Raw genomic sequence first — 25,769 nt, 5'->3', positions numbered from 1 at the left:
TCCAGGACCACACCAAGGAAAGAACTGACTCCTGCAAGTTGTTCTCTGACTGCACACACAATCAGACGTGATAAATAAGAATAAAAATGGGCTAGGCAGTGGTGGCACACGCCTTTAATCCCAGCACTCGGGAGGCAGAGCCAGGTGGATCTCTGTGAGTTCGAGGCCAGCTTGGTCTTAAAAAAAAAAAAATTAAATTTTGAAAAATTAAAAAAAAAAAAAAAAGAATAGAAATGGAAATCAGCTTCAATGTGTTTGATTCTTTCCGAAGCTTTCAGTTGCCCTTAGAATTAGGATCCAGTTCCCTGGAAGGCGCATACAGGTCCTGCATGACAAGACTTCCCTCCTGATCATCTACCGTTGCTTCTTGCCCAGTCTACTTTCAGCCCGTACTAAAATACTTCAGGGTCCCAGATTTTTGTACCATTTGCCTCAATTTCTTGGGCTACTGTCTTCTGCCTGGCATGTCCATGCCATTTCTGTGCCTCCCTAGCCCTGTTTTAGGGCATCGAGAAACATGATCTTAGGGCTCAGTTCTGTCTTCTGGGCATGGACTTCCCCAGTCCCACAGATAGACTTGACTGTTTCTTTCAGCATCACTTACCTTATTCTCCACTCATCTCTAGCACTTATTATTTATTATGTTTTCTTGGAGTATCGCTCTGCAGGGGTCTGTGAGGTCTTCCTGTATTTGCGGTGGCTAAACTGTTGCAGACACTCATCTGGCATGTGGTGGTGGTACTGGAAATGATGAGCCTGGAGTGGGTCCTAGCAGCTTTTTTAACTAAGAGCATGCTTCCGCAACCAGGATTCCTGGGCTTGGGGACATGGGAAGGAGAATGGCAGTTCTCGTGGTCCTTGACCCTTCTAGAAACTGCTGCTCCAAATTTAGCACCAGATTCCCTTTGGTCTGTACTTGTATAACAATCTGATATCCACCCTCAGCCTTTGTTTGTTTTAATTTGCTTATATCCATAGACAAGTTAAGAAAGGACATTAAGTACCATTACATTGTCTCACAGAGGAAATAAATTGCCAACTTGTTCTCAGTGATTCTTGTTTGGGTGGCAACCCAAAAGAAAGGTCTTTTTCTAGCCAGTTAAAAAAGAAAAAAGAAAAAAAAGGCTGGGGGTTGGTGGCACATGCCTTTAATTCCAGCACTTGGGAGGCAGAAGCAGAAGCAGGCAAATCTCTGAGTTGAAGACCAGCCTGGTCTGCAGAGTGAGTTCCGTCCGGGACAGCCAGGACTACACAGAGAAACCCTGTCTCGAAAAACCAACCAACCAGACAACAACAAAACAACCCTTATTTTCTCAGTAGTTTTTAAATCTTCCTATGCCATCAAAATGTTTCCATGCATTTAACGTCAAAAACTAAGCTCAATCAGGAGCTTACTGGGAGAGATGGCTCAGCACTTAAGAGCACTGGCTGTTCTTCCAGAGGTCCAGAGTTCAATTCCCAGCACCACATGACTGTTCACAACCATCTGTAACTGTAATCCCATGGGATGTGATGCCCTCTTCTGCAGTGCAGATGTAGATGCAGTCAAAACATCCATATACATAAATAAATATTAAAAAAAAAAAAAAAACTAAGCAGCTAGGTGGTGTCGCACACCTTTAATCCCAGCACTCAGGAGACAGAGGTAGGCGGATCTCTGTGAGTTCGAGGCCAGCCTGGTCTACAGAGTGAGATCTAGAAAAAGTGCAAAGCTACACAGAGAAACCCTGTCTCAAAAAAAAAAAAAAAAAAAAAAACCTGAGCAGAAGCGGTGTTAATCTTGAGGGGATAAATAATGGCTTTTGAAGATTGTTCACAGAGTAATGAAGGTTTCTTGTCATTTTTAACATGAAAATTTCAGGTAAACAAGGGTCACACATGTTTTCAGAGGCTAGTGGAATGGTCGGCATAATGACTCAGATGTATCTGCTCCTCTCCACTACACCTGTAGTTCTTGTGGTGTAACTCCTTATGTAGTTGATCCTTATCTGACTCTTAGTTTTCTCAGCTGGTTTTTTAGTGGGTGAGGAGTCTCGCTGTAAATTCTTTGCCCTTTATAGAACGCGTTATCTTCGATTTAGTTCTCTCTGTCCCTTCTCCCTTATTTACTTTATCTTATCGTGTTGTGCTGTGTTTCTGAAGTAATAGCTTTGGCTTGTTTTTTCCTGAGTGTTGCTGCAGTTTGGTTGAGTTATCTGGCTTTGGGCATCCTTCCTGAACTTGGACTTCCCTCTCCCCTTGTGACCTTTGGAAGACAGACTCAGTATTTTCTGTGGAAGATGAGTTTTGTTTTCCTTTCTCTTTACGTATGTACGTGTCCCCTCCCCCTTATCTTTTAAAGACGGGGAAGAAAGCAGTGAAGGCGGTTCTGTGGGTGTCGGCCGATGGACTCAGGGTTGTGGACGAGAAGACCAAGGTAAGGCTGCTCGGGGTTCTTCTAATCTCTGCTGATAAAGTGCCTGCCGTCAACTGTAGTGGCTCTGTGATAGCCTGCCACGGTCCAAAGTACAGTCCTCTGTGTCCAGGAAACTCATTGAGTAACTCATTTACTTTATGGAAAAAAAAATCTCAACATTTAGTTCTACATGACCAAGCATTAATTGTTTAATGCTAAGGTATGAGTTCTATTTTTGTTCTATGTTTAATTTTTTTCAGATTCATGAGTATATAAGGTGATGTATCTTTTACTGTATTTTTTAGATGACAGGCCACATCTTCAATTTACCCTTGTTCCTTAAGAAAACATATTTTAGAAATTGATAAATGAATTAGCCAACTAAGCTCAATTGAAGTGAAATTTTAAGCATTAGAGGTGAGAATTTATTTAGGATTCAAACAATATTCTAGGCATTTTGTATTTCATAGAAAGTGACCCTAAGTGCTTAAGATATGTAAGGACACTTAATCATTACTAAATTTTCTTGAGACCTAAAGTCAGGAAACATTTTTAACCAGAACTTAATTTGGAAGTGGATACAGTTGGGCAGACAAAGAACAGGTTTGATAAGCAATCTATCCCGTTTTTTTGTTTGTTTGTTTTGTTTTTCAAGACAGGGTTTCTCTGTAGTCCTGGCTGTCCTAGAACTCTCTCTCTAGACCAGGCTGGCCTCGAACTCACAGAGATCCACCTGCCTCTGCCTCCCAGTGCTGGCATTAAAGGCGTGCGCCACCACGCCCAGCTATGTCTGGTAATTTTTAAGTGGCTTAATACAGCTGCATTTCAGATCTTTGACCTTTTTTTAAGTTCAAAATATTAATAGCCTTAAATTTTAACACCCCCCCCACACACACACCCACCCCCGGAGCTGAGGACTGAACCCCCAGGGCCTCTCGCTTGCTAAGCAAGCGCTCTACCACTGAACTAAATCCCCAACCCCCCAAACCCATTAACACATTCTTTAAATATCTTTTAAAACTTGTATGATTTTAATTCATGTTTTGGGTGACATTTCTGTTTGAAAAGGGGTCTTGCTGTCTTTGACCTAACAATCCCTCTGCCTCGGTCTCCCAAGTGCTGGGATTGCAGGTCTGTGCTGCCGTACCAGGCAAACTTGTCAGACCTGTGGCTCTGTATTTGTTTTCACTATTGTGGAAAGTGGATACTGCCCCTTGGTAGCTACTTGTAGCACCTGCTTTTATGAATTTCCTTCTTTCCACATTGATGATAGCAGCTGGTGGGTAGGGTTGGGTTGGGTCGGTGGAGACACAGTCTCTCTATTGAGCCCATTGCCCAGTCTGGAACTCACTGTGCACCAACCCAGTTTGGCCTTGAATTTGCATCAGTTCTCTTGCCCTAGCCTCCTAAGTGCTAGGATTGTAGTTGTGAGCCACTGTGAATACTGTAATTGGTGGACCACTGGATCCATTTTACTATTGTCAGAGACTAAACACACTGTTGGAATCAGTGCTTGTGACAAGGCCATGCCATGATCTGCACGAATTAATATAGGTATAGAACTCCGAACTTCACCAGTTGGTGGTGGCGCACGCCTTTAATCCCAGCACTCGGGAGGCAGAAGCAGGCGGATCTCTGTGAGTTCGAGGCCAGCCTGGGCTACAGAGTGAGTTCCAGGACAGGCTCCAAAGCTACACAGAGAAACCCTGTCTCAAAAAACAACAAAAAGAAGTCTGAACTTCAGGTCCCTAACCTTCTTTGAGCAAGAAACTAATGTTGTGGTGATGCATGAATCTCTAGCATACAAAGAAACAGAAAATATCATTCTCACAGAGAAAGCAGAGACCGATCCCAAAATACTGTAGGTGTTAGAAGCAGCAGACAAGACTTGTGAAGCAGGTGTTAGAGCCTCACTGAGAGATGTGAAAGGAAAGGCGCTACTGTCGGTCAACCCCTTGAAAATCTCAGAAGTTAGGAAGAAGAAGAAGAGGAGGAGGAGAAGAAGAAGAAGCAGCAAAAATCCTAGGACTGGAAGAGAAGATTGTACATCTAAAAAATACAGTACTTGAAGTGAAAAAAAATCTACAGGATGGAGATACAGTTACTGGTTGAAAAAAGAAAAAGTATAGAACACTATCGTGTTTTTGCTATATTTGCAAATAAACCAAGATGATCTAACATATTGATTTATGCGTGCGTTTATGTATTATGTGTGCATGGCAATTACTGTGTAAGAGCTCCAAGCTAGGACCAGCTGCCACATAAGCACTTTAGAATATGGAGATGGAGTAAGGGAACCATTTGAACAAAGGGATGCTTCCTAGTCAAACGCTATTCCAAATACTGGATACAGCTATTCCGGAGCCCAGTTGCAACCTATGTAGGGATTCTGCTTTGTAAAATGAACCCTGTGATGCTTCTAAGAAGACCAGATAACTCTCATAAGCCTTCTCTTGCTCTGTGCTTCCACTTTCTAGGACCTCATAGTTGACCAGACCATAGAGAAGGTTTCTTTCTGTGCTCCAGACAGGAACTTTGACAGAGCCTTTTCTTACATATGCCGAGACGGCACTACTCGGCGCTGGATCTGCCACTGCTTCATGGCTGTCAAGGACACGGTAAGTCCAACATGATATGTGTCCTGAGGAGTCTAGCTGAGCTGCTGGCAGCTGATGTCGGCCAAGCAGTGCCACTACGCTTTTAGTAAGGACAAAGGGAAGCAGAGATGCCCTGGTGATCTCATGGGCTGGTACCCTGGTTCATTCCCCAGCACCACAAAGAAAGGAAGAAAACAAAGAATGGGGGTGGAGGAGGAAAATACGTTACCGTAGTTACTAAACTTTAGTTGGAGCTTTTCATCAGTAAAGTGCTTGCAGATTTTTTTTTTTTAGAATAAAATGCTGAGAAATGCTCAGTGGTTAAGAACATTGGCTGCTCTTCCAGAGGATCTGGTTTAATTCCCAGCACTCAGATGGCCCACAGCCATCTAAGCTTCAGAACGAGTGGATCTGGTGTCCTCTTCTGGCCTCTTTGGGTACCAAGCATGGACTGTGGATTACAGGCATACATGCAGACAAAGCAACAATAAACATTAAAAAAAATTAATTAAGCCGGGCGGTGGTGGCGCACGCCTTTAATCCCAGCACTCGGGAGGCAGAGCCAGGTGGATCTTTGTGAGTTCGAGGCCAGCCTGGGCTACCAAGTGAGTTCCAGGAAAGGCGCAAAGCTACACAGAGAAACCCTGTCTCAAAAAAAAAAAAAAAAAAAAAAAAAAAAAAAAAAAAAAAAAAAAAAATTAATTAATTAAAAAAAAATAGACTTTGTGTCTGAACAGTGTTAAACGCCTCTAATCCCAGCACTTGGGAGGCAGAGGCAGGTGGATCTCTGAGTTCAAGGCCAGCCTAATCTGGAGAGCAAGTTCCAGGATAGCCAGGGTTACAGAGTGAGACCTTGTCTTAAAAAACAACAAAAATCCAAAAATGAAAGACTAGCCTTTTATGATAATAATCTTCTTCACATAACATTAAATGTATAATTTCTGGAGTGATTTTTCTTTTTTTTTTAATTTTTATTTATTTATTTTGATAGTCTTATATAGCTAGGCTTGCCTGAAACTTGCTATGTACCTGAGGATGACCTTTAATTCCTGATCCTCTCATCTCTGAGTTTTTGGTTGGTTGGGTTTTTTGTTTGTTTGTTTGTTTGTTTGTTTTTCCAGACAGTGTTTCTCTGTGTAACAATCCTGGCTGTCTTGGAACTCAATAGACCAGGCTGGGCTCAAACTCACAGAGATCCGCCTGCCTCTGCCTCCTGAGTGCTGGGATTAAAGGTGTGCACCACTGACGCCCAGCCTGGAAAGTATTGTGTCCTTAAAGACCATAACTAATAAGCATGTAGAGGAGCTGGGGGAGAACATCTTTGTCCTTGCAACAGCTATGCTTGGGTGTGTGTGGCTCTAAGACCCTGGGTCCCCATGCACCCAGTTCTGCCCCTAGAGTTAGATAAGTCTGCCAGAGGGTCCACAGTTATACAATATCTTACACACGGGAGCATTTTAAACATCACCTTCCTTTACCATAGCTAACATTAGCATGTAAAATCCAGTGAACCGGCTTGTTCACAGCTGCCTACATAGTACGATTCTGAGAATACTACAAGAACTCCTCTGTTACCAGAGAACTCTTCTCACTGTGAATGATATCAACAGTTATTATACCAGCACCTAACTTTTTTTTCCCCAGAGCTGAGGACCGAACCCAGGGCCTTGCGCTCTACCACTGAGCTAAATCCCCAACCCCAAACCTTTTTATTCTATAGTAGGGACGTGATTTAAAATACAGCAGCCTTGTCAAAAAGTCACCTATTGGGTTGGCAACTTGACTCTGGGTAAGTGAATGTATCTATAAAATAATGATTGGTTTATATAACTCCATTCTTTTGCCACACACAAGCAAATCAGTTCCATTTCTAAGTAGAGCATAGATGAAAACATGTTTACACTTTTGCCTGTGTGTGGTCGGGAGGTACAGTGGTGAGTGAGAGAGCTAGACTATAGGGAAGGCATGAGGGAAAGCATGCGGCTGCCAGCATGAGAAGAGGGAGACAAAGCGAAGCGCTCCTTTACTTGAGTCCCTTTTAATGGGGAGTTGTTTTGGAGTTTGTAAACCCCCACCCCCACCCCCCATATGTTGGCACTGTAGTCAGCTCCTGAAATTCCTGCCTCTCCAGTGGTTTCTTAGGAATGTCTGCTAAATGTCCCTGCTGTTTCCCTTTACAGAGCAACTGGAGGGCTGGGGGCGGCTCAGTAGTGAGAAGAGAGCCCCCAAGTTCTGTCCCCAGCACCCACTGCAAGCATCTCGAAATCTCCTGAAACTTCAGCTCTAGGGGAATCCAACACCTCTGGTCTCTGAGGGTACAAACTGTATTCACACACACACACACACACACACACACACACACACACACACACACAGGCAATTAAAAATTAAAGGGAAATTGGAGGCTTGAGTACAAAGACAATTCATTTTGCACATTAACTTTAAACTGGGACTTGCGGCAGCTTTATGTGTATGCCATTGTTGGTGCTGTGACTCTCATAGAGCTTTCAAAACCTGCTCTCTGCAGGGGGAAAGACTGAGCCACGCCGTGGGCTGTGCTTTTGCAGCCTGTTTAGAGCGGAAACAGAAACGGGAGAAGGAGTGTGGAGTCACTGCTACTTTTGACGCCAGTAGAACCACCTTTACAAGAGAAGGATCGTTCCGAGTCACAACTGCCACTGAACAAGCAGAACGAGAAGAGATCATGAAACAGTTGCAAGATGCCAAGAAAGGTACAGCGTGTTCTGCTGTGGTGTGTTTATTTAATGCAGATTTTCCCAACAGGTTTATACTTGAAACTCTCAGAGACAAGGTTCCTACAGACAAGAAGAACCCTTGGGATTGCAAACGTAGCCCAGCATTAGAGTATTCCTGGTCTGGGTTCTGTTTTATCATTCCTTCTCCCCACCTACACCATACACCCATAGAGAGGCCTCTCAGCGATGTAAGAAGGCGGACAAAGGTGCTTTCTCTCGAGTGACTTAGAAACTGTATCTCTCCATTGTAGTAAGCTCCTCTGGGGAAGGTGGAGAGCAGGTGAAGAAGAAGCTGCAGAGAAATACCCTTGCTCCCTGCCTCCTGGAACAGATTTAATTCTGATGTGTCTGTTTCTGTGAGACACAAATACCAGCAAAGACCTACCGTCTTGAGGACGAAGCACAAGCCCCCAGGTTTAAAGACTGGCGGTGATGCTGGCGGAGAGTTGATGCTGCTGCTGTGCCAATCCTGGGTGCTTGAGTGTCGATGTTTCTACTTTTGTATGAATGCTCGTGTGAGAGAGAGTATGCAGAAGCCCAGAGCCAGCATCAAGTCTTCTTCAGTAGTGCTACGTTGTTTGTTTGTTGTTTAAGATTTATTTATTATGTATACAGTGTTCTGCCAGAAGAGGGCACCAGATCTCATTACAGATGGTTGTGAGCCACCATGTGGTTGCTGGGAGTTGAACTCAGGACCTCTGGAGGAGCAGCCAGTGAGTGGTGTTCCTAACCCCTGAGCCATCTCTCTGGTCCCTTCTACCTTACTCATTAAGACAAGGTCTTGCCGGGCGGTGGTGGCGCACGCCTTTAATCCCAGCACTCGGGAGGCAGAGGCAGGCGGATCTCTGTGAGTTCGAGGCCAGCCTGGGCTACAAAGCGAGCTCCAGGAAAGGCGCAAAGCTACACAGAGAACCCTGTCTCAAAAAACCAGAAAAAAAAAAAAAAAAACAAACAAATAAAAGACAAGGTCTCGGTTCACCCTTGTCCCCTCAAGTGCTGGAATCTCAAGGGGACCGCCATGCCCAGGCAGCGTTTACATGGACCCCGTCGTCAGATCTGTACAGCAAGCACTGCACTGCTGAGCCGTCTCCTTAGCCTCTCCTCACAGGTTGTTACTCTACTTGCAGTGCCAGGCAGGAAGCCCCTCCTTCCAGTTAGAAAGTGATGGGTACTCCCCACGAGACCGCATGCTGGTGCACCAGGGGACACACTGTTGCTGCTTGCAGGGTCCACTGCTGAGCGACACTGTATGACAGTTCCCTCCAGCAGCCTTGTGCTGTGAAGGCTGGCCAGCAGGAAGAAAGCCTCCAGCACAATTCTGACGTGATTTCTGTGTCCTGTGCCAGAGCATGTGGTTTTGGCTATAGGATTTTACCGTCCAGATGACCCACCGTTCTTTTTTTAACATTTGTGCATTTGTACTTGTAAGTGCAAGTACCTGTGGAGTTCAGAAGAGTGTCTGAATCCCCTGTGAGCTGCCATGTGGGTGCTGGGAATTGAACCTGGGCCTTCTGGAAGAGCAGCAAGTACTCTAACTACTGTATCATCTCTCTAGTCCCCAAACCATTATTCTTTCAAAGACCTTGCACGAGAACTCCATTGGAGCCAGGTTATTTATGTTGAGTCCTTTTTTAACCTCTTTTTAAAGATTATTAACTTATTATGAGTGTAGGTATTTTGTCTGCTTGTATGTTTGCGCACCAGAAGAGGGCATCTGATCCCATGGGAATAAAGTTATTGATGATTGTGAGCCATCAAGTAGGTGCCCTCTGGAAGAACAGCCAGTGCTCTTAACCACTGAGCATGTCTCCAGCCCTGTCTGTTCGGTCTTTAAGAGGATAAGACAAGCAGGTGTTGCTCGACCTTCACCTGTCGGAGTGTAGGAAGTCTGAGCCATTTCCAGCCTGTCCTCTATAAGACGTGGGGCAGTGGGGGAGTTAGAGAGCAAGGGGGCTTCTGTCAACTCAGAAAACGGGAAGGTCGCTGCTGAGGTCTAAGGTCTTCTTTGGTTTTCTTGAGCAGAGACAGATAAGGCAGTTGTTGGTTCATCAGTGGCCCCTGGCAACTCTGCTCCATCCCCATCCTCTCCCACCTCTCCCACTTCGGATGCCACTGCCTCTCTGGAGATGAACAATCCTCATGCCATCCCACGCCGGCATGCACCAATTGAACAGCTTGCTCGCCAAGGCTCCTTCCGGGGATTTCCTGCTCTTAGCCAGAAGATGTCACCCTTTAAACGCCAACTATCCCTACGCATCAATGAGTTGCCCTCCACCATGCAGAGGAAGACTGATTTCCCAATAAAAAATGCAGGTAATATGCTCTAGCTCTGGAGCGCCATCACCTTCAGTGACGACACAAAGTTTCACTTAGTGAGAACACTAGTTAGTCCTGTCTCTCTGAAGCTGTTCGTTATATTGTGTGTCATTTCACATGAGAGCAAACTCAGGGCCCAGGCATAATTAACTTCTCTTCCCTGAGTAGTTGACAGAGCCATGAGGGAATTTCGAGCTTGAGCCACAGGTCTGGTTTGTGCTGGTGTGGATGTACTCTCTCTCAGCCAGCCTGTTTCCAGACATCAGGTGCTCCGAATTCCCATTCTCACTGTGCTGCACAGGACCCAGGAAAACTAAAGAGGCCTTAGAGACATTTACAGGTTAATAGTACCACTGCAGAGGAACAGAAGAAATGAGTGAGTGTCCCTGTGCTTGTGGGAGGTTGGCTTCACGGGGAAGAAGCTCTAAATGGCTCTCTTATACAAATCTCAGGTCCATTGTGGAGCAGAGGCAGGAGGCTGCTCACAGTCATCCATCTCTGTGTGTCCTCTGTGGAGCTGAGGCAGCCTGTAAGCTCTATCTTTACCATATGATCTCGAGCTAAAATGTTGGATCTGGACAGTGCTTTGATCAGCCCTATTATAGTTCTCTCTGACACACGTCACGCCATCTCTATAACAAACATGAGGAAGCTTTGGCTCAATAGGCACTTTTACTGACATTGTATAAAAGTAGAGAGGTAAAACCAGGTGGTGGTGGCACACGCCTTTAATCCCAGCACCTGGGAGTCAGAGGCAGGCAGATCTCTGAGTTCGAGGCCAGCCTGGTCTACAGAGTGAGTTCCAGGAAAGGCACCAAAACTACACAGAGAAACCCTGTCTCGAAAAAAAAAAAAAAAAAAAAAAAAGTGCAGGTAGGTAAGATCTGTGGCCAAATAAAACTAGGCTTAAGAACAGTTGGAGGTAGGTGACCCCAGGAAATCTTCTCAGGCTCCAGCACCCTCAAAAACACACTCCAGATGCTTCCTTCACGTACCGCATTGCACTCTCCCTCTGGGGCAGGTGAGGCATAAAAGTCTTTCTCTTTTCACAGATGAACAAAGGTTCAGCACACATCATTTATTTGCTCAGTGATAAGGAAATGTTCTCAGAGTCTTGTTTTCCCCACATACAGGATCTCAAACTTGTTTGGACCCACACTCTGGGCGAAAGCAATCTTCCTGCTTGGCTTTCCAGAATTAGTATTCAGGAGAGCCTTTAGTGCCCTGCACTTCATTTCACTTCTCTCTGATACCATAGTTCATGTACTAGAAACTTTAACAAAAGAGAGTGCTGACATGTCCTGATGGACTCGAGAGAAAGCTTTGGCATCCAGCCTTAACTTTTTTTTTTTTTTTTTTTTTTTTTTTGGTAAAATTGCTTGACAGCTCTAGAACTTGATTGGGTTGTAGCTTCTAGGAACTGGTTGAAAGGCAAATAGATTGCAGAGATCTTCCAGAAAGATCCAGCTATTACAAACACTCTCACATTAAAACAAACACAAACAAACAAACAAACAAAAAAAAAAAAAAACCCGTCCCAAATTCCCAAGAAGAAATAAAGAATGTAGAGGTTTGCAGGAAAAGGCGCTCTACTCTGTCTTAGTGCGTGAGTTACTGATGCTTTCTGCTTCCCCACCTGAAAGCTGACGTGTTCATCAGTTAATTTACTGAAGCTGATTGTGAAGCCTGAGACTTGTCCTTCTGCAGGGGGAAGAGACAAAGTGAGAAACGGCTCTTACCCCGTCCTGCCACATCTCAGGCTCTTCCGTTTTCTAGAACCATTGTCTTTGCCTTGCAGTGCCAGAGGTAGAGGGGGAGGCGGAGAGCATCAGCTCCCTGTGCTCGCAGATCACCAGTGCCTTCAGCACACCCTCTGAGGACCCCTTTTCCTCGGCCCCAATGACCAAACCAGTGACGCTGGTGGCACCGCAGTCTCCTGTCTTACAAGGTTGGTAACCTCTGACCTCATTTGTTCTCTTTAAAACTAATCCTGTTAGCATGCTGCTTGTGATCGGAAGTTGGCATCCTGAGCTTGCCATTATCCTCATCTTCCTGCCCAGCCACCCCTTGGGCTTTGTCCCCCGCCTGTCTCCTGAATTGTCTCCTCATTTAGCACACAGCCATCTGTCTCTCATCTCCCATAAGAGCTTCTGTAACCTCAGTCCACACTTTATTTGCCTCTTGACTTGAGGGTCAGAGCAGCCAGCCAGCTTTACAAATCGGCAGCTCTCGGGACTGGTCGGGCTCTGTCCCTTCTAGCATAGTGATCCCCCCAGGGACGACTGTGCCTTCTAGCATAGTGATCCCCCCAGGGACGACTGTGCCCGGCAGGGAAAATTTGGCATTCATTGTATGGAGACATTTTGGGAGGGAATGTTAATTACAGATTTATCAGAAATCCTACCAAACATTCTTCAAAATGCAGGACAGCACCCACAGCAAAGAATTACCCATTCTAAAATGTCAGTGATGTTAAAGTTGAGGAGACCTGGACCTGCCTTCTCTTTTTTAGGTCTGTAACAAGTATCCTAAATTGGCCTTTGTGACCACAGAGTTAGTTATACTGCAAGGTTAGAGCCCCCCTCCCCCGATGCTAAACAAAGTTCTCACTCATAGGTCAACAAAGAATGTATGTGAACTTAAATCAGTGACTTCTGAAGTAAAGCTCCAGTGATGGCAGAGAAAGGCTGCCCTGCAGGACAATGCCATTGCCCTGCAAGAAGCTGCCATGCGCCTTTGTTTGGGTCTAGGTCTTGATCTCTGTCTCTTTTGAAGCAAATGCCTATAATCGTGTGTGCTTTCGATCATAGATTTTCTTTCCATCTGACAGATACTTGTAGTACTAGAAAAAGTAAGCTTGGTCTGTTGAGCACTCACCAGTGCCTGCCACAGTGGAGAATCCTCTCACATTATCATTTAAGCCCCAAACAGCTCTTTGAGGTAGGCATTACAAATAACAACAATGGCTGGGTGGTGATAGCACACGCCTTTCATCCCAGCACTCAGGAGGCAGAGGCAGGCGGATCTCTGACCACTGGTCTACAAATCGAGTTCTAGGACAGCCAGGACTACATGAAGGAACCCTGTGTCAAAAAAAGAAAGAAAAGAAAAACGAGGCTCAAAGAGGCTAAGTGGGTTCTCCAAACTGTAGGGCTGAGATTTAAACTCAGATCTTCCCAGAACCAATCACATCCCACTGGCCCTGTCTGCTTACGGGTACTGGGTCTAAAACCTGAACAGAACATAATCCTTTGTCTTTAAAGGGTTTCCAGTCTCTTGCTAAGGTGGGTTTTTTTTTGTTGTTGTTGTTGTTCAGCCCCAGGTAAAAAATACTATAACCCTAAGTGTGGTTGTCCAGTCCTAAAGAAGCAGAATTTGTCATAGGGCAGGGGAAGGCACTTGTCTGCTCCATGCTGCGTATGATGAAGAACTGGAACACAGACTAGGAACTGATGAAGGAGTAAAAGAAACAAGGGTTAGGAGCTTTGAGTAAAGGAAATGAGGGAAGAAAGATCAGCATTTGGGTTATAATAAATATTACATGGGGCAGCCAGGCAGTGGTGGCGCACGCCTTTAATCCCAACACTGGGGAGGCAGAGGCAGGCAGATCTCTGTGAGTTTGAGGCCAGCCTGGTCTACAGAGTGAGATCCAGGACAGGCACCAAAACTACACAGAGAAACCCTGTCTCGAAAAAGGAAAAAAAAAAAGAAATACTACATGGGGGGAAAGACTTAAAGATATAAACTTAATTTTGTAGTAAATGACAAATGTATTAACACAAATGAAAACACATACCATTTGATCTCTCATCTGTTGTATAGACATACTGTAGTACATCCCTTACTCATATGGTCTGTATTTTTGACGTTTCAGTTGCCTGTGGTTAACTACTATCTCAAAATAATAAATAGAAAATTCCAGGAATAAAGACTTCATAAGTTTTAAGTAAATTTATTACAATATGTTCTTACAATAATTGTTATTAACCCCTCAGTGTGTCTAGCTTACAAATTAAACTTTATCCCAGGTACAAAGGTATAGATAAAAACAGTATTATGTAGGGTTTTAGGCATCTGTAGAACATCTGGGAACTTATTTCCCAATTCCAGAATTATGGGACTTTTGAGAGAATTAAATTTGGTAATTATATAAAACACTGTTGGCCTGATTTGATCTTTTAGAAAAGTAAAGAAGAATGAAATGTGCTTTATCTACTTAATTAATCCAAAGCCTAGATACATGAATAGTCTTGTTCAACTTAATTTGAAATTGTATTAGGCTTCATCTCTCCTCTCATATACATGTTTTCATAGAACAGTCCTTTGATACTCTGTCTTCTTTGTCAAAGGTGTGTGTATCTGCTGTAGGGTAGCTTGTCATCCCAGCATCAGCTGCTCTGCCTTGTCTGCCCCACCAGGGTTGGGCATTGCCTGACTGACCCACCTGCGTGGGATAGCTTGGACCCCCTGCATGCATTAACTCCCTCCATGTTGTCTGCTCCCATTGTAGCTAATGGCACTGACCCAGCCTTCCCTGTGCTTACTGCTAAGCCAGCCAATACTGCTCTAGCACCCGCAGCCATGCCTGTGCGTGAAACCAACCCTTGGGCCCATGCCCCTGATGCTGCTAACAAGGAAATTGCAGCCATACATCCGGGTAAGGTGGCCACCGAAGTGAAGTGGATTATGGGAGCAGGGTCTAAAATCGGCCAGTTCCCTGAGTGAAGACTGTAAAAATACATTCCCTCCCAGACAGAAGAGGCTGTGAAAAAAGGCTCTAAAGCTGGAACAAAAGGACTAGATGGGAGGTTCTCAGGACTGTAGAACCTGGCTACCGTAGGGTTTAATGAGCCACCACCAGAGAACCTGATCACTGGATTTAGCAGCACACACAGCTGTCTGTAGATAAAGGTAGCCTACCAAAAGTGCCACAAAGAGCGTGCATATTTACTAGCTTTTCTGGGGTGTTTTGAGGCAGGTTCTCACTATATAACTGGCTAGAACTCACTCTGTAGACCAGGCTGGCCTCGAACTCAGAGACCTGCCTGCCTCTGCCTCCTGAGTGCTGGGATTAAAGGTGTGCACCACCAGTCCTGGCTTTATGTGCTTTTTCTTTTTAATTATTCTTGTTTCTGGGGTTTTGAGACAAGAGTCTTGCTATGTATCCCTAAACTCTTGGTCCACGCCTCAGACTCATTGTTCTGGGAGTGCAGGTGCGCATCACTGTGCCCAGCTCTTTGATCAGTTTCTCTCCTGTGGGTGCACCATGGCAACATGATAGGTTTTTGACACTAGTCACTTGCCTTGGTTCAGGGCGTTTGAGCCGTAACTGAACAGCCTCAGTATGCCTGAATATAATAGCATATTCTGACAGGTTCTGCTTGTCCCCCCAAAACAGAGCTCCTTGGCTGGTGACACCTCAGTGCCTCTATCAGAACCCCGTGTCCCATCATGGGGGCACGGTCCACATTTTAGGATCATTCCCATAATCGAGGTTTCCAAGTGAGAACGGCCTCTCATTCTTCCTCCTCCCTCTCTCTCCATCTTGTGGTTCTAGGGGCTGAGTGGGGTCAGTCTTCAGGTGCTGCCTCTCCAGGTCTCTTCCAGGCTGGTCATAGACGAACTCCCTCTGAGGCTGACCGCTGGTTAGAAGAAGTCTCAAAGAGCGTCCGGGTCCAGCAGCCCCAGCCCTCAGCGGCCGCTCTGCAGCCAGCTCTGCAGCCTCCTCCACCTGCCGCCACGGCCCCACCAGCAGCACCTTTCCAAGGAAACGCATTCCTCGCCTCTCAGCCTGTGCCCGTCGGTGTGGTCCCACCCCTGCAGCCGGCCTTTGTCCCTGCCCAGTCCTACCCTGTGGCCAATGGGATGCCCTATGCAGCCTCTAACGTGCCTGTAGTGGGCATCACCCCGTCCCAGATGGTAGCTAACGTGTTTGGCACTGCAGGCCATCCTCAGGCCGCTCATCCCCATCCGTCCCCAAGCCTGGCCAAGCAGCAGACATTCCCTCAGTATGAGACGAGCAGTGCTACCACCAGCCCCTTCTTTAAGCCTCCTGCTCAGCACCTCAATGGTTCTGCAGCTTTCAACGGCGTCGACGATGGCAGGCTGGCCTCAGGAAGCAGGCACGCAGAGGTCCCTGCGGGCGCCTGCCCCGTGGATCCTTTCGAAGCCCAGTGGGCCGCACTAGAAAGCAAGTCCAAGCAGCGCACTAACCCCTCCCCTACCAACCCTTTCTCCAGCGACCTACAGAAGACGTTTGAAATAGAACTTTAGACAGTCTCTGTGACGTGTCTTTCCTGTACTTAGGCAAGGACCGGGGGCAGAGGAGCGAAGGGGACTGTGCCTTCCTGATGAGTTCACTTCACTAACCCCTAAGTCCCAAGGAGCAAGTCCAAGCACAGAGTCCAGTGAGGGCGGTGTCCACAGGGTGAGGAAAGCACTCCTGGAGAGGACCGCCCTGCAGCTAAGCTAGAGAAATCAAGGGAATGTTGCCTTGCGGCCTTACAAGTCTCTGGCAATAGAGAGGCCGAAGTATCCGAAGAGGAATCTGTATTCAAAGCACATATACTGGAATATAAAACGTAACAGTAAGCAAAACAATCTCCCTTTATTTTTCAAGCCAGTCACCCATTCCTCCCAGGATGGCCTGTCCTAGCTCTGTAAAGAACAGTGTGGCTTGTGCAGGCTGGGAAGCAAGGCAGGCCGTGGCCTGCGGGGTTCACAGGAGGGCACAGCGGCAGCTGCCCAGCAGAGCTATGTACTGGGGATAAAGCTGAGCTTCCATTTTGAGTAACAGGATAAATATTATAAATATATATATATATATCAAAAAAGCCAAATCTTTATTTTTATGCACCTAGAATATTTTAAATAGTTCTCAATATTAAAAAGTTGTATGAGTTGTAAGTAATCTTGCCAAAAGTGAGCGGGTTAGTTGTAAGAAATTGTACATAAGATTGATTTATCATTGATGCCTATTGAAGTAAAGAGGGAGGGTTGGGAAATGTAGGCAGGAGCCCTGGCGTGTCTGTGATCATTCATCGTAACTAGTGCATTGCAACAACAATCATACTGATGACCAGTACAGTCACTAGGTTGTAGTTTTAAATAAATCGAAAGCAGTGTTGTCCTGTTTTAAACCTATGGTGAAATTCTAATGTCATTATTTTAATGGAATCAATCTACACTCTAGAGAATGTGTATTATCTTTTATGTATCATTGCAGTTGCCTCCTGTTAATCCTTTATCATCAAGGTGACAGTGACATCATCTTACCAGAGAGGGAACGCAGGCTGTTGTGTTGGTTTGTAGTGTGGGTCTGAATGGGTTCCCCTTGACGTTTTGTTCCCGTAAGTTTTGTAGGACGAGGATTCTGGATGTATCTGCTCTGTGTGTCAGTCCCCTTCTTCCCGTCATGAACAGAACATCCCATGCCAGTTGCAGCTACTTGACCTCGGGTAACACCGGGAGACCCCAGCTCATTTTTACTTTTGAACGTTGGCCTTACAATCAAATGTAAGTTATATATACATATATATATATATATTTGTACTGATGAGAATTTATAATCTGCTTTAACAAAAATAAATGTTCGTGGTAGAAGCTTTTGCCCACGAGGGGCTGTTCTTATTTGCAAATGAGTTTACAGTTGTGTTTTTTTATTTCTCTCTACTGCCCATTTCTAGTTTGGGACTGGTATATCCTTAAAGGTCATGGGTGCACCTGTCACTGTGACGCTCAGAGTCTGATCTGCAGCACCAGTCGGGACTACACCCAGAAGCCGGAGACTCTTAGCCCCGGGGGTGGAGTGGTGCTGTGTGTGTAGAGACAGGGTCTCACTGTGTAGCTCTGGCTGGCTTCGAACGCACAGATCCACCTACCTTTGCCTCTCAAGTACTGGGATTAAAAGCATGCACCATTACTACCTGACAGAGCACTGCTTCTCAGCCTTAGCTGTCTATTGGAATCCCTGAGGTGTAGCTCAGAGGAATGTGTGTTCAGCATGCTTTAAGATCTCCCAGCATGCCGGGAGGCAGAGGCAGGCGGATCTCTGTGAGTTCGAGGCCAGCCTGGTCTACAGAGCGAGTTCCAGGACAGGCACCAAAACAACATGGAAAAACCCTGTCTCGAGGGAAAAAAAAGAAGAAGATTCCCCCAGCGCTCACACCACACACACACACAAAACACCTATAATACCCAGCCTATTCACCAGGCCAATAAATCAGGATTTCAGTGGGGAGAACACCAAGTTGTACTTTAGATCTTGAGGAGATTGTTGGTGGTTTGTTAAGCTCTGTATAGCAGGTTAAGCACCCCTGGACTAGCGTAGTTTACCACTCACTTCTTCAGCCCCCTGCTTGTACCTGCAAACGGCTGACACCTGGATGTTCCTCATCTTTTAAAGAGGCAGGCTCTGCCTCTCTCTTTGTTGAGCTAGATGGCCTGAGACATCATTTATACATGAAGCTTTGTTTTCCAGCTGGTGTCAGAGCTTTGGTCCCATGGTTACCTTTGATACTAGATAGTCTTCTAGGAGAATCCAGAGTGAAAATGGGAAAGCCTTGGAAGCTCATTCTTGCAGGCCTCTTCCTTGAGTGTTGTTATTAAGAAATCAGAGGTTCTAAAAGATGAAGGATCCCTTCCTACATCTCAGACTACTAAAAACACTTCCCCAATTGTGACTTTGCACCCCCTCATCCTGCTAATACCGGGTTTTACGGGTTTGGGGGGAGGGTGTTTACTTTGAGACAGGATTTCACTCTGTGGCCAGGCTGGCTTACACTTGGGGCATTCTGCTTCAGCCCCTCAAGCATTGGGATTATAGGCATGCACACACCGTTCCCAGTTTTGTGTGTGTGTACACACACACACACACACACACACACACACACACACACACACACTGCACGCGCGTGGGTGAGCGCGCATGCGTGCACCTAGCAATCAGAGAAGAACCTGGCTGAGTCGGTTCTGCCTTCCACCAGTAGGTTCCAGGGAGCAAACTCCGGGCATCAGGCTTGGCAGTGCGTACTTTACCACTGGGCCATCTCACCAGCCCCCAGCTGCTGCTTTCAGCATAGTTCTGATTTTTCTCTAGCAACAAATATTCTGATCCACAGATTCCCGCTTAAGGAACCATGGCTCCTCTTGGCTGCTCAGAGCAGGCCAGTGAACTGTGTAAAGGAAGGAGGAAGCACGTGAACCTTCCCAGCCCTCTTTGTGGGGCAGCCCTGAGGCTTCAAGGCCCATCTCTGCAGTGAAGTTCTTTCCCCAGTTCCTTCGCACTCAGATCACAGTGCTGTCTGCCTTCCTCGTCCCACAACCCTGCATTGAGCCTGCTGGTCGTGTCTTCCCTGCTGAGGACGTTCCCGAGTGTCAGTGTGAACTCCATACAGTGAGGGGGTGGATGCCGGCTCGGCCACTACCTAGGAAGCCGAAAAGGCCTGATTGACAGCTCACCACCTGACCAGTGGCCGGGTTCTAGCACAGCATACTTGTGACTGAGCAGTTACCACCCCCTCCTGTCACAGACCCCCCACCCAGCTTGCTCTGCGCTGTGCTGAGTGGATCCTCCGTACAAACTGAGCATCCCTCACTCAAAATCAAACATACTTTCCTGTTTGAAGGCTGACCTGGCGTTTGGGTGTTTCAAGCTTCCGAGCATTTCTGATTTTTAGATTAGGGATGCTCAATTAGTAAAGTCTGCAAATATTGAAAAGTTTAAAAGACTTGGGTCCCACACATTTCAGATAAAGGATCCTGAACGCAGCAGAAACTAGAGAGAGAGGTGTAAAGTAGCAGTTCTGTGTAGGCAGAGTCCTCTTCGGCAGCCTGAGGTCAGATCAGACAGCCCCTGCCGACACCACAGGGGAGGCTGGCACTGGCAGCTGCTGGGGCTTAGCCCTGGGTTTCTGAGAGGGCCGGTGTCTGAAAGGTGACTCCCTCGGCAAGCCATGTCTTACCATCCCTGCTCCCCAGCCAGCTGTCGGGAACTGGCGCCACCGCTAGCCTTCATCCCTGCTGCCCGACAGGCTGGGCATTGGGCTGGAAGCGAGAGCAGCTGGCGCAGCAGAAGCTGGAGTAGTATTCATTGCCACAGAACTGGCCCTGCAGGATCAAGGCGCAGTTGGCCAGCTCCGGCTGGTCGATGCACTCGCTGCCCAGGTTCCCGGACCGAGTGGCTGATCCTGCAGGAGAGCAGGAGAGAAGAGGCTGAGGCAGCAGGCTCTCTTGTGGCTGCGTCTCACCTGCTCCATACCTGATCAGCAAGGACATGCCTTCCACCCCTTAATGGCCTCCCCAGTGGTCCTCCTGTGGGTCTTATCTGTGGCCCCCACCCAGTGCACGACCTTCCCAGATTCCCACGTACTGACGGGCCATCAGATGGCTCTTCCGAGGTAACTCCTGCCCTTACTGTCCAGAGCTGAAGGGAGGGCCACGTGACAGTGTGTTGGCCCGGGTTGGGAGGAGGGACAGGTAGAGTCAATCCTAAGAAGCTGGAAGTCATCCTCCCTGGTGCTGCTGGGTCTCCACCACCAGCTTCCCTCTGTCTCCTACCACATCTTTCCTGGTTTCCACCTGAGAAAGCCCTGGTGGTAACTGTGGCTCTCAGGGGTACACCGAAAGCATAGCCCGTGTGCCCCTTCAACCTTCCCAATACCTTCCCTTCCTACAGTATTTCCTGCTCTCTGCTCAGCCCTCATCGGCAAAACAACTCAGAATTTGCCCCAGCATGTGTGAAGCCTAAGCCCCCGCCCCACACCAACTCTGTCAAAACACCAGCCAACGAGCATCTGTCTGCAGGCTGGTCAATAGAAGGGCTACAGACAGGTGGGAAGGGGACAGCTGGAATTCTGGAGAGATGCCTCCAGAATGTGGAAAGGCTGCAGCATCCAGCAGAGGACAAGAGAAGGGAGGCCTCACGGCGGCCATAAGCAGGGTCACCAGAAGCCCACTAGCCTCCAATGTCGGACCAGCTTCTGATTATCATCTGGCCTCCCTCGCAGTAAACACATCTACAGTTGGTCACAAACGTGAAAGTCCGGATCCCCTCGGGTTGTTTTAACACAGGGATGTCGTTCACACTGGACTCCAACTGGTAATCCTGCCTCTGTAGCCCAAGTGCTAGGACTCCTCAGTCCTCATAATGACTGCCCCCTGACCATAGGAAGTCTGCATTCGTGGTCTTGTTCTTTTGGTTAGTGTGTAGATGCGATGGATTTTCTAGAAACATCAGAGGTGGAAGTCCTGCAATCCGGTGTTTTCCCCTGGGGTGCTATTATTCACACAGGCACACTGAGCCACCATCTATCCTGAGTTCCTGGGTTACAGAGCACTGGCCTGGGCTCTGGGATCCTAGACACAGCTCAGGGAGCTCAAAGTCAGTGTCAGCCTCAAAGCAAAGCAACATTTCAACACACACCTTCAACCTCTGGCTAGTTCCTAACACAGCCTCGCAGCCGAAAAGACAGCCAGTACTGACCCCAACCCTACTCTATTGGTACCGCAACTCTGCTTGTCACGAATGTTCATGCAGACCAGGGAGTTAGTGCCCCATTTCCTCCATGCCAGGTACCCTTCTCCAGGGTCGGCCTCAGGTCTCTGAGAACTGGCCGCTTGGCCGGAGGCTCTGACCTGGTGCTCAGTCCCTCCCTGAAACACTAAGACCTATGGAGTGCAGAGTGAGTGGACCTTCCAGCCTTGTCATTTAAACACAAGCTCCTGTGACCTTGAACTTTAAAGTCTGGTTTCACCAGTTCTAAGATGTAACTTAAAAGCGGGCGTGGTGGCACCTGGGAAGCAAAGACAGGGAGATTGAAGTCGGGGCTAGCCTTGGCTACATACGGAAATCAGTAAACAAAACCAGGAGTCAAAAAAAAAACCTGTGTCTGACTGCCAGCTGTCCACAAATCTGCTGTGTGGCCGGTGGGAACATCCCAGAAGCCCTCTGGGTACCTGTCTCGTGGATAAAGGATGAGGGTGACCCCGCCCTCTGTCACATGCCTAGATGATCAGAGAGGCACTTTTCCATCCCAGACCCATTTATATAAAAATTTTGACTATGCATGATTTGGAAAGGAGACTGTAGCAAACACTGATCAAAGAATCATCTTCCCTGTGCCTTGTCTTAAGAATGAGGTCTTTTATTTACGTTATGTATTTACTCATTTGTCAGGGTGCTAGGGATAGAGCCAGGGCCTTGCACATTAGATAAGAACTGCTCTGAGCCCCAGCCCCACAGGACCTTCCGCCGCCGCCCTGACTAGAAGGGAGATTGTAGGGGTCCGTCCATCTTAAGCATTATCCCAGCCAGTCTTATTTCTTGAGACTGGTAAGTCTGAATGGCAGGCTTCTGGGGCATTTGCAGTGCCAGCCTGAGCACCTGGCCCTCAGGTAGTGGAGTAGCCCCAGGAAAGCGAGGCTCTGGGGTGGTACTACAGGCCTACCCCCAATTGCAATGCCAGAAACTAGGAAGTGAGCGTGGGTGAGAACGAGATTGCTAAGCCCAGGACCTGTGTTGTTCGCCTGGCTTTCAGGGCGGCAGAACCCAGGGACAAGCCTCTCTCACCTGGTAGGGCCACCTTCACCTTGGTGCTGCGGCTCACAGCCTGGCTCCCGCGGTAGGCACTGCACGTGTAAGAGCCCTCATCCCTGGGCTGCAAGTTGTGAATCAACAGTGTGCCGTCTGGGGACTGGTACACACGGTGGCCATCTGCCTGTACTGGGAGTCCATTCCTGGAGGGGAGAGGACATTGAGAGAGCCATCCAGGGGCTTGGGGATTTAGCTCAGTGGTAGAGCGCTTGCCTAGCAAGCACAAGGCCCTGGGTTCGGTCCTCAGGTCCCAGGGGTTGAGGGGGGGGAAGAGCCATCCAGGGCCTCTGGAGACATGCCCTAGGAGGCCTGGGAAATAAGACATTAGCCAAGGCTATTCCAGAGCTATTTTAAGGCTATTCTCTCCCATGAGGGCAAGTAGATAGGATGCTCAGGGAAGTGGAGGCAGGTACCCTAAATTAGTAGGAGGCCACTACCAAAGCCAGGTGGCACAATTAAGCACTGAGATCAGTTTGCCTTGGAGCCACAAAGGAACCCACTCCAGCTGGTCACTGACAGATGCCAGGCCCAACATCAGAGGGAAAGGTACCTACACCTTCATGGCACAGGTGAGGACACAGGTGTCCAGGGAGCCTTCCACAAGAAGGGCTAGCTGACCTGAGGAGGGGAGGCAGCAGCCGGGCGGCCAACAGAAGGAGAAACAGCGCTTTGGGAACTAAAGACAAGCCATGGCCAGAGCAAGGAGAGGCAGGAGGGAACAGGGCTCCCAGCAAGGGTTTAGACAGGCTCTTGGAGTGACTAGAAGGGCCTGAATGGAGCAGGGACTGGCTGGGGTGGCCTGGAAGAAGAGGAAGCAGGGGGTGGTTGGTGCTTCGGGCACATGGAGAAGATGTCAGGGCACTGGAGTAGACGCGGGTGAAGGTCAGATGTGGGAGGTGGAGAGAGGAAACCACAGATTGGTCACTGGGCGACGGTGGTTCCAGGGAAAACCTTCTCTCCCCATGAGGGCAGAGAGGTGACCAGGTCTCAGCTCACTAGTGCCCTCCCAAGTGGAAAGGGATGAACAGTGAGATGTTCTGAATCTGGGGTGCCTGTGAGATCTAGAGCTGGAAAGTCCAGGCCCAGAGTATCAGCATGGAGTGACCCCTGGAAAAACACACCTCCAAATTTGTCCAAGGTCCCAGCTCTGAGGACCGTGGGGAGCCCTGGAAAGGGAGTGTTTGGAGAAAGATCGAGTGACCGGTGGGACACCAGCACAGATGAGGTAAAGACGGACCACCCTGTGGTGGGATGGGGTGGGGACGTGATTGGTGGCCTCTCCAGTGCAATGTCCCCGGAGCAGGGGCTGGGCATAGGTAGAGCACTGATCAGGACTGGCAGCAAGGTGTACGGCTGTGCTGTGAAGGGGGCCACTGTGAGCACTGAAGCCCCTGGCACCAGAGCCACCTGAGAGGCCCCTGGCCGGCATTGCTGGCATCACTCAGCACCAGCGCCTCCCTCCAGGAAATGCTTGCCTTTGGTCACCCGTGGCTTCTCCTCCCAAGAGCATCCTCCCTCTCCTTACCCTCCCTGGCCTCGTCCCTGACTCTCCCAGATCCAAAGCGTCACTCCTTCTGTGAACAGCCAGCACTTGGGGGAAACCTGGGCCAAGGCCACCTCTCAGCTCATCGCGCCCTGAGGCTCAAGTGGCCCCCCAAATCTCCAGACACTAACCTAAGTTCTGACCTATTCTAAAGAGGTAGAGACAAAAGATAGCTGCCGAATTTAAAAAGAGCAGCTGATCTGGGACCGGTACACTGGAGTTGGGGCTGGAGAGGTGGATGGCTCAGCGTTAAGAATGTATTCTTGCAGAGGACCAGGGTTTAGTTTCCAGCAACCACGTAGTGAGTCAGAACGATCCATAACTCCAGTTCCAGGAGATCCCACCACCCTCCACAGGCACCAGGCACACATGTTGTACACAAACACAGGCAAGCAAAACACTCACACACATAAACAAATTTGGAAGAAGAAAGAGAGAGAGAGAGAGAGAGGGAGGGAGGGAGGGAGGAAGGAAGGAAGGAAGAAGGGAAGAAAGGAAGAAAGGGAAGAAAGAAAGAAAGGGAAGAAAGAGAAAGAAAGAAAGAAAGAAAGAAAGAAAGAAAGAAAGAAAGAAAGAAAGAAAGAAAGAAAGAAAGAAAGAAAGAAAGAAAGAAAGAAAGAGAAAGAAAGAGGAAAGAAAGGAAAGAAAGAAAGAGGAAAGAAAGAAAGAGGAAAGAAAGAAAGAAAGAAAAACACCGTTGTCTCCAAAGCTGCATGCAGCCCTGTGGTTCTCAATATGGAAGAGACAGAACCATGTCTGGAAATACTGTTTTAACGTGGGCAGGGCAGATGCTACTCGTTCCAGCAGGTGGATATTCTGGAGGCTGCTAAATCTGCTACCATGAACAGGCCTGAAACAGCAAGCTTGTCTGGCCCAATAATTCAGTGCTAAGATTAAGAAACTATAGTTGCTGGGTGTGGTGACGTACACGTTTAACCCCAGCACTCGGGAGGCAGAGGCAGGTGAATTTCTGGGAGTTTGAAGCCAGCCTGGTCTACACAGTGAGTTCCAGGCCAGCCAGAGCTACATAGTGAGACCCTGTCTTGAAAACATCAAAAGGAAAATAGACATTAGCCAGGTGGTGGGGATGTACACATTGAATCCCAACACTCAAGAGGCAGAGGCAGGCAGATCTCTGTGAGTTTGAGGCTAGCCTGGTCTACAGAGCAAGTTCCAGGACAGCCAAGGCTACCCAGGGAAACCCTGTTTCAACCCCCCCCCAAAAAAAAAAGGAAATGATGTCACCCAGCCAGCAGGAAAACTGTCCCCTGGGGCTTCACGGTGTAGGATGAGGGGGCTCCAGCCTCTAGCCCTGGCATCAAGCCTTAGAGGACCATGGCATGGGGTTGGCTGTGACGTTTCTGACAGGATGAGGCTGTAAGGACACGTCCCGGCTAAAACTGCACTTTACCTGGACCACCTAATGTTCACACTTTCTCCATCCACCACACACAGAAGCTTTGCGGTGTCGCCCTCTGGCACCGTCATAACAGGAGGCAGGCCTGTGATGGTCAGCTCCCCTGGACGTGAGAAGACACTGCCATGACTAACACAGACACCCCCCCCCCAA

The 25,769-nt window shown here is 47.9% G+C and overlaps 2 protein-coding genes across 8 annotated transcripts in view; one reads left to right on the top strand and one right to left on the bottom strand.

Moving 5' to 3' along the window:
* The window catches only part of Numb (NUMB endocytic adaptor protein), a 104,855-nt gene extending 87,154 nt beyond the window's left edge, over window positions 1-17,701 (top strand). For 5 of the 7 annotated variants that reach the window (XM_037210699.1, XM_028877094.2, XM_037210698.1 and 2 more), the window contains 7 exons: window positions 2,342-2,416; window positions 4,873-5,013; window positions 7,520-7,724; window positions 9,771-10,061; window positions 11,863-12,012; window positions 14,575-14,721; window positions 15,622-17,701. In XM_037210699.1, the coding sequence (XP_037066594.1) occupies window positions 2,342-2,416; window positions 4,873-5,013; window positions 7,520-7,724; window positions 9,771-10,061; window positions 11,863-12,012; window positions 14,575-14,721; window positions 15,622-16,337 (1,725 nt within the window). In that variant the 3' untranslated portion in view covers window positions 16,338-17,701. The remainder of the gene's footprint in view (window positions 1-2,341; window positions 2,417-4,872; window positions 5,014-7,519; window positions 7,725-9,770; window positions 10,062-11,862; window positions 12,013-14,574; window positions 14,722-15,621) is intronic. The other 2 variants (XM_028877084.2, XM_028877060.2) reach the window with 1 other exon arrangement.
* A 1,376-nt stretch (window positions 17,702-19,077) lies between these two features.
* Window positions 19,078-25,769, bottom strand: part of Papln (papilin, proteoglycan like sulfated glycoprotein) — a 30,120-nt gene continuing 23,428 nt past the window's right edge. The window contains 3 exon segments of the mRNA XM_028877105.2: window positions 19,078-20,251; window positions 22,633-22,799; window positions 25,611-25,719. Coding sequence (XP_028732938.1) covers window positions 20,076-20,251; window positions 22,633-22,799; window positions 25,611-25,719 — 452 coding nt within the window. The 3' untranslated portion in view covers window positions 19,078-20,075.

This window comes from Peromyscus leucopus, chromosome 14 (assembly GCF_004664715.2).
Source record: "Peromyscus leucopus breed LL Stock chromosome 14, UCI_PerLeu_2.1, whole genome shotgun sequence".
Lineage (NCBI taxonomy): Eukaryota > Metazoa > Chordata > Mammalia > Rodentia > Cricetidae > Peromyscus > Peromyscus leucopus.
Note: the sequence above shows the minus strand (reverse complement) of the source record. Positions and strands in the feature narration are given on the sequence as shown.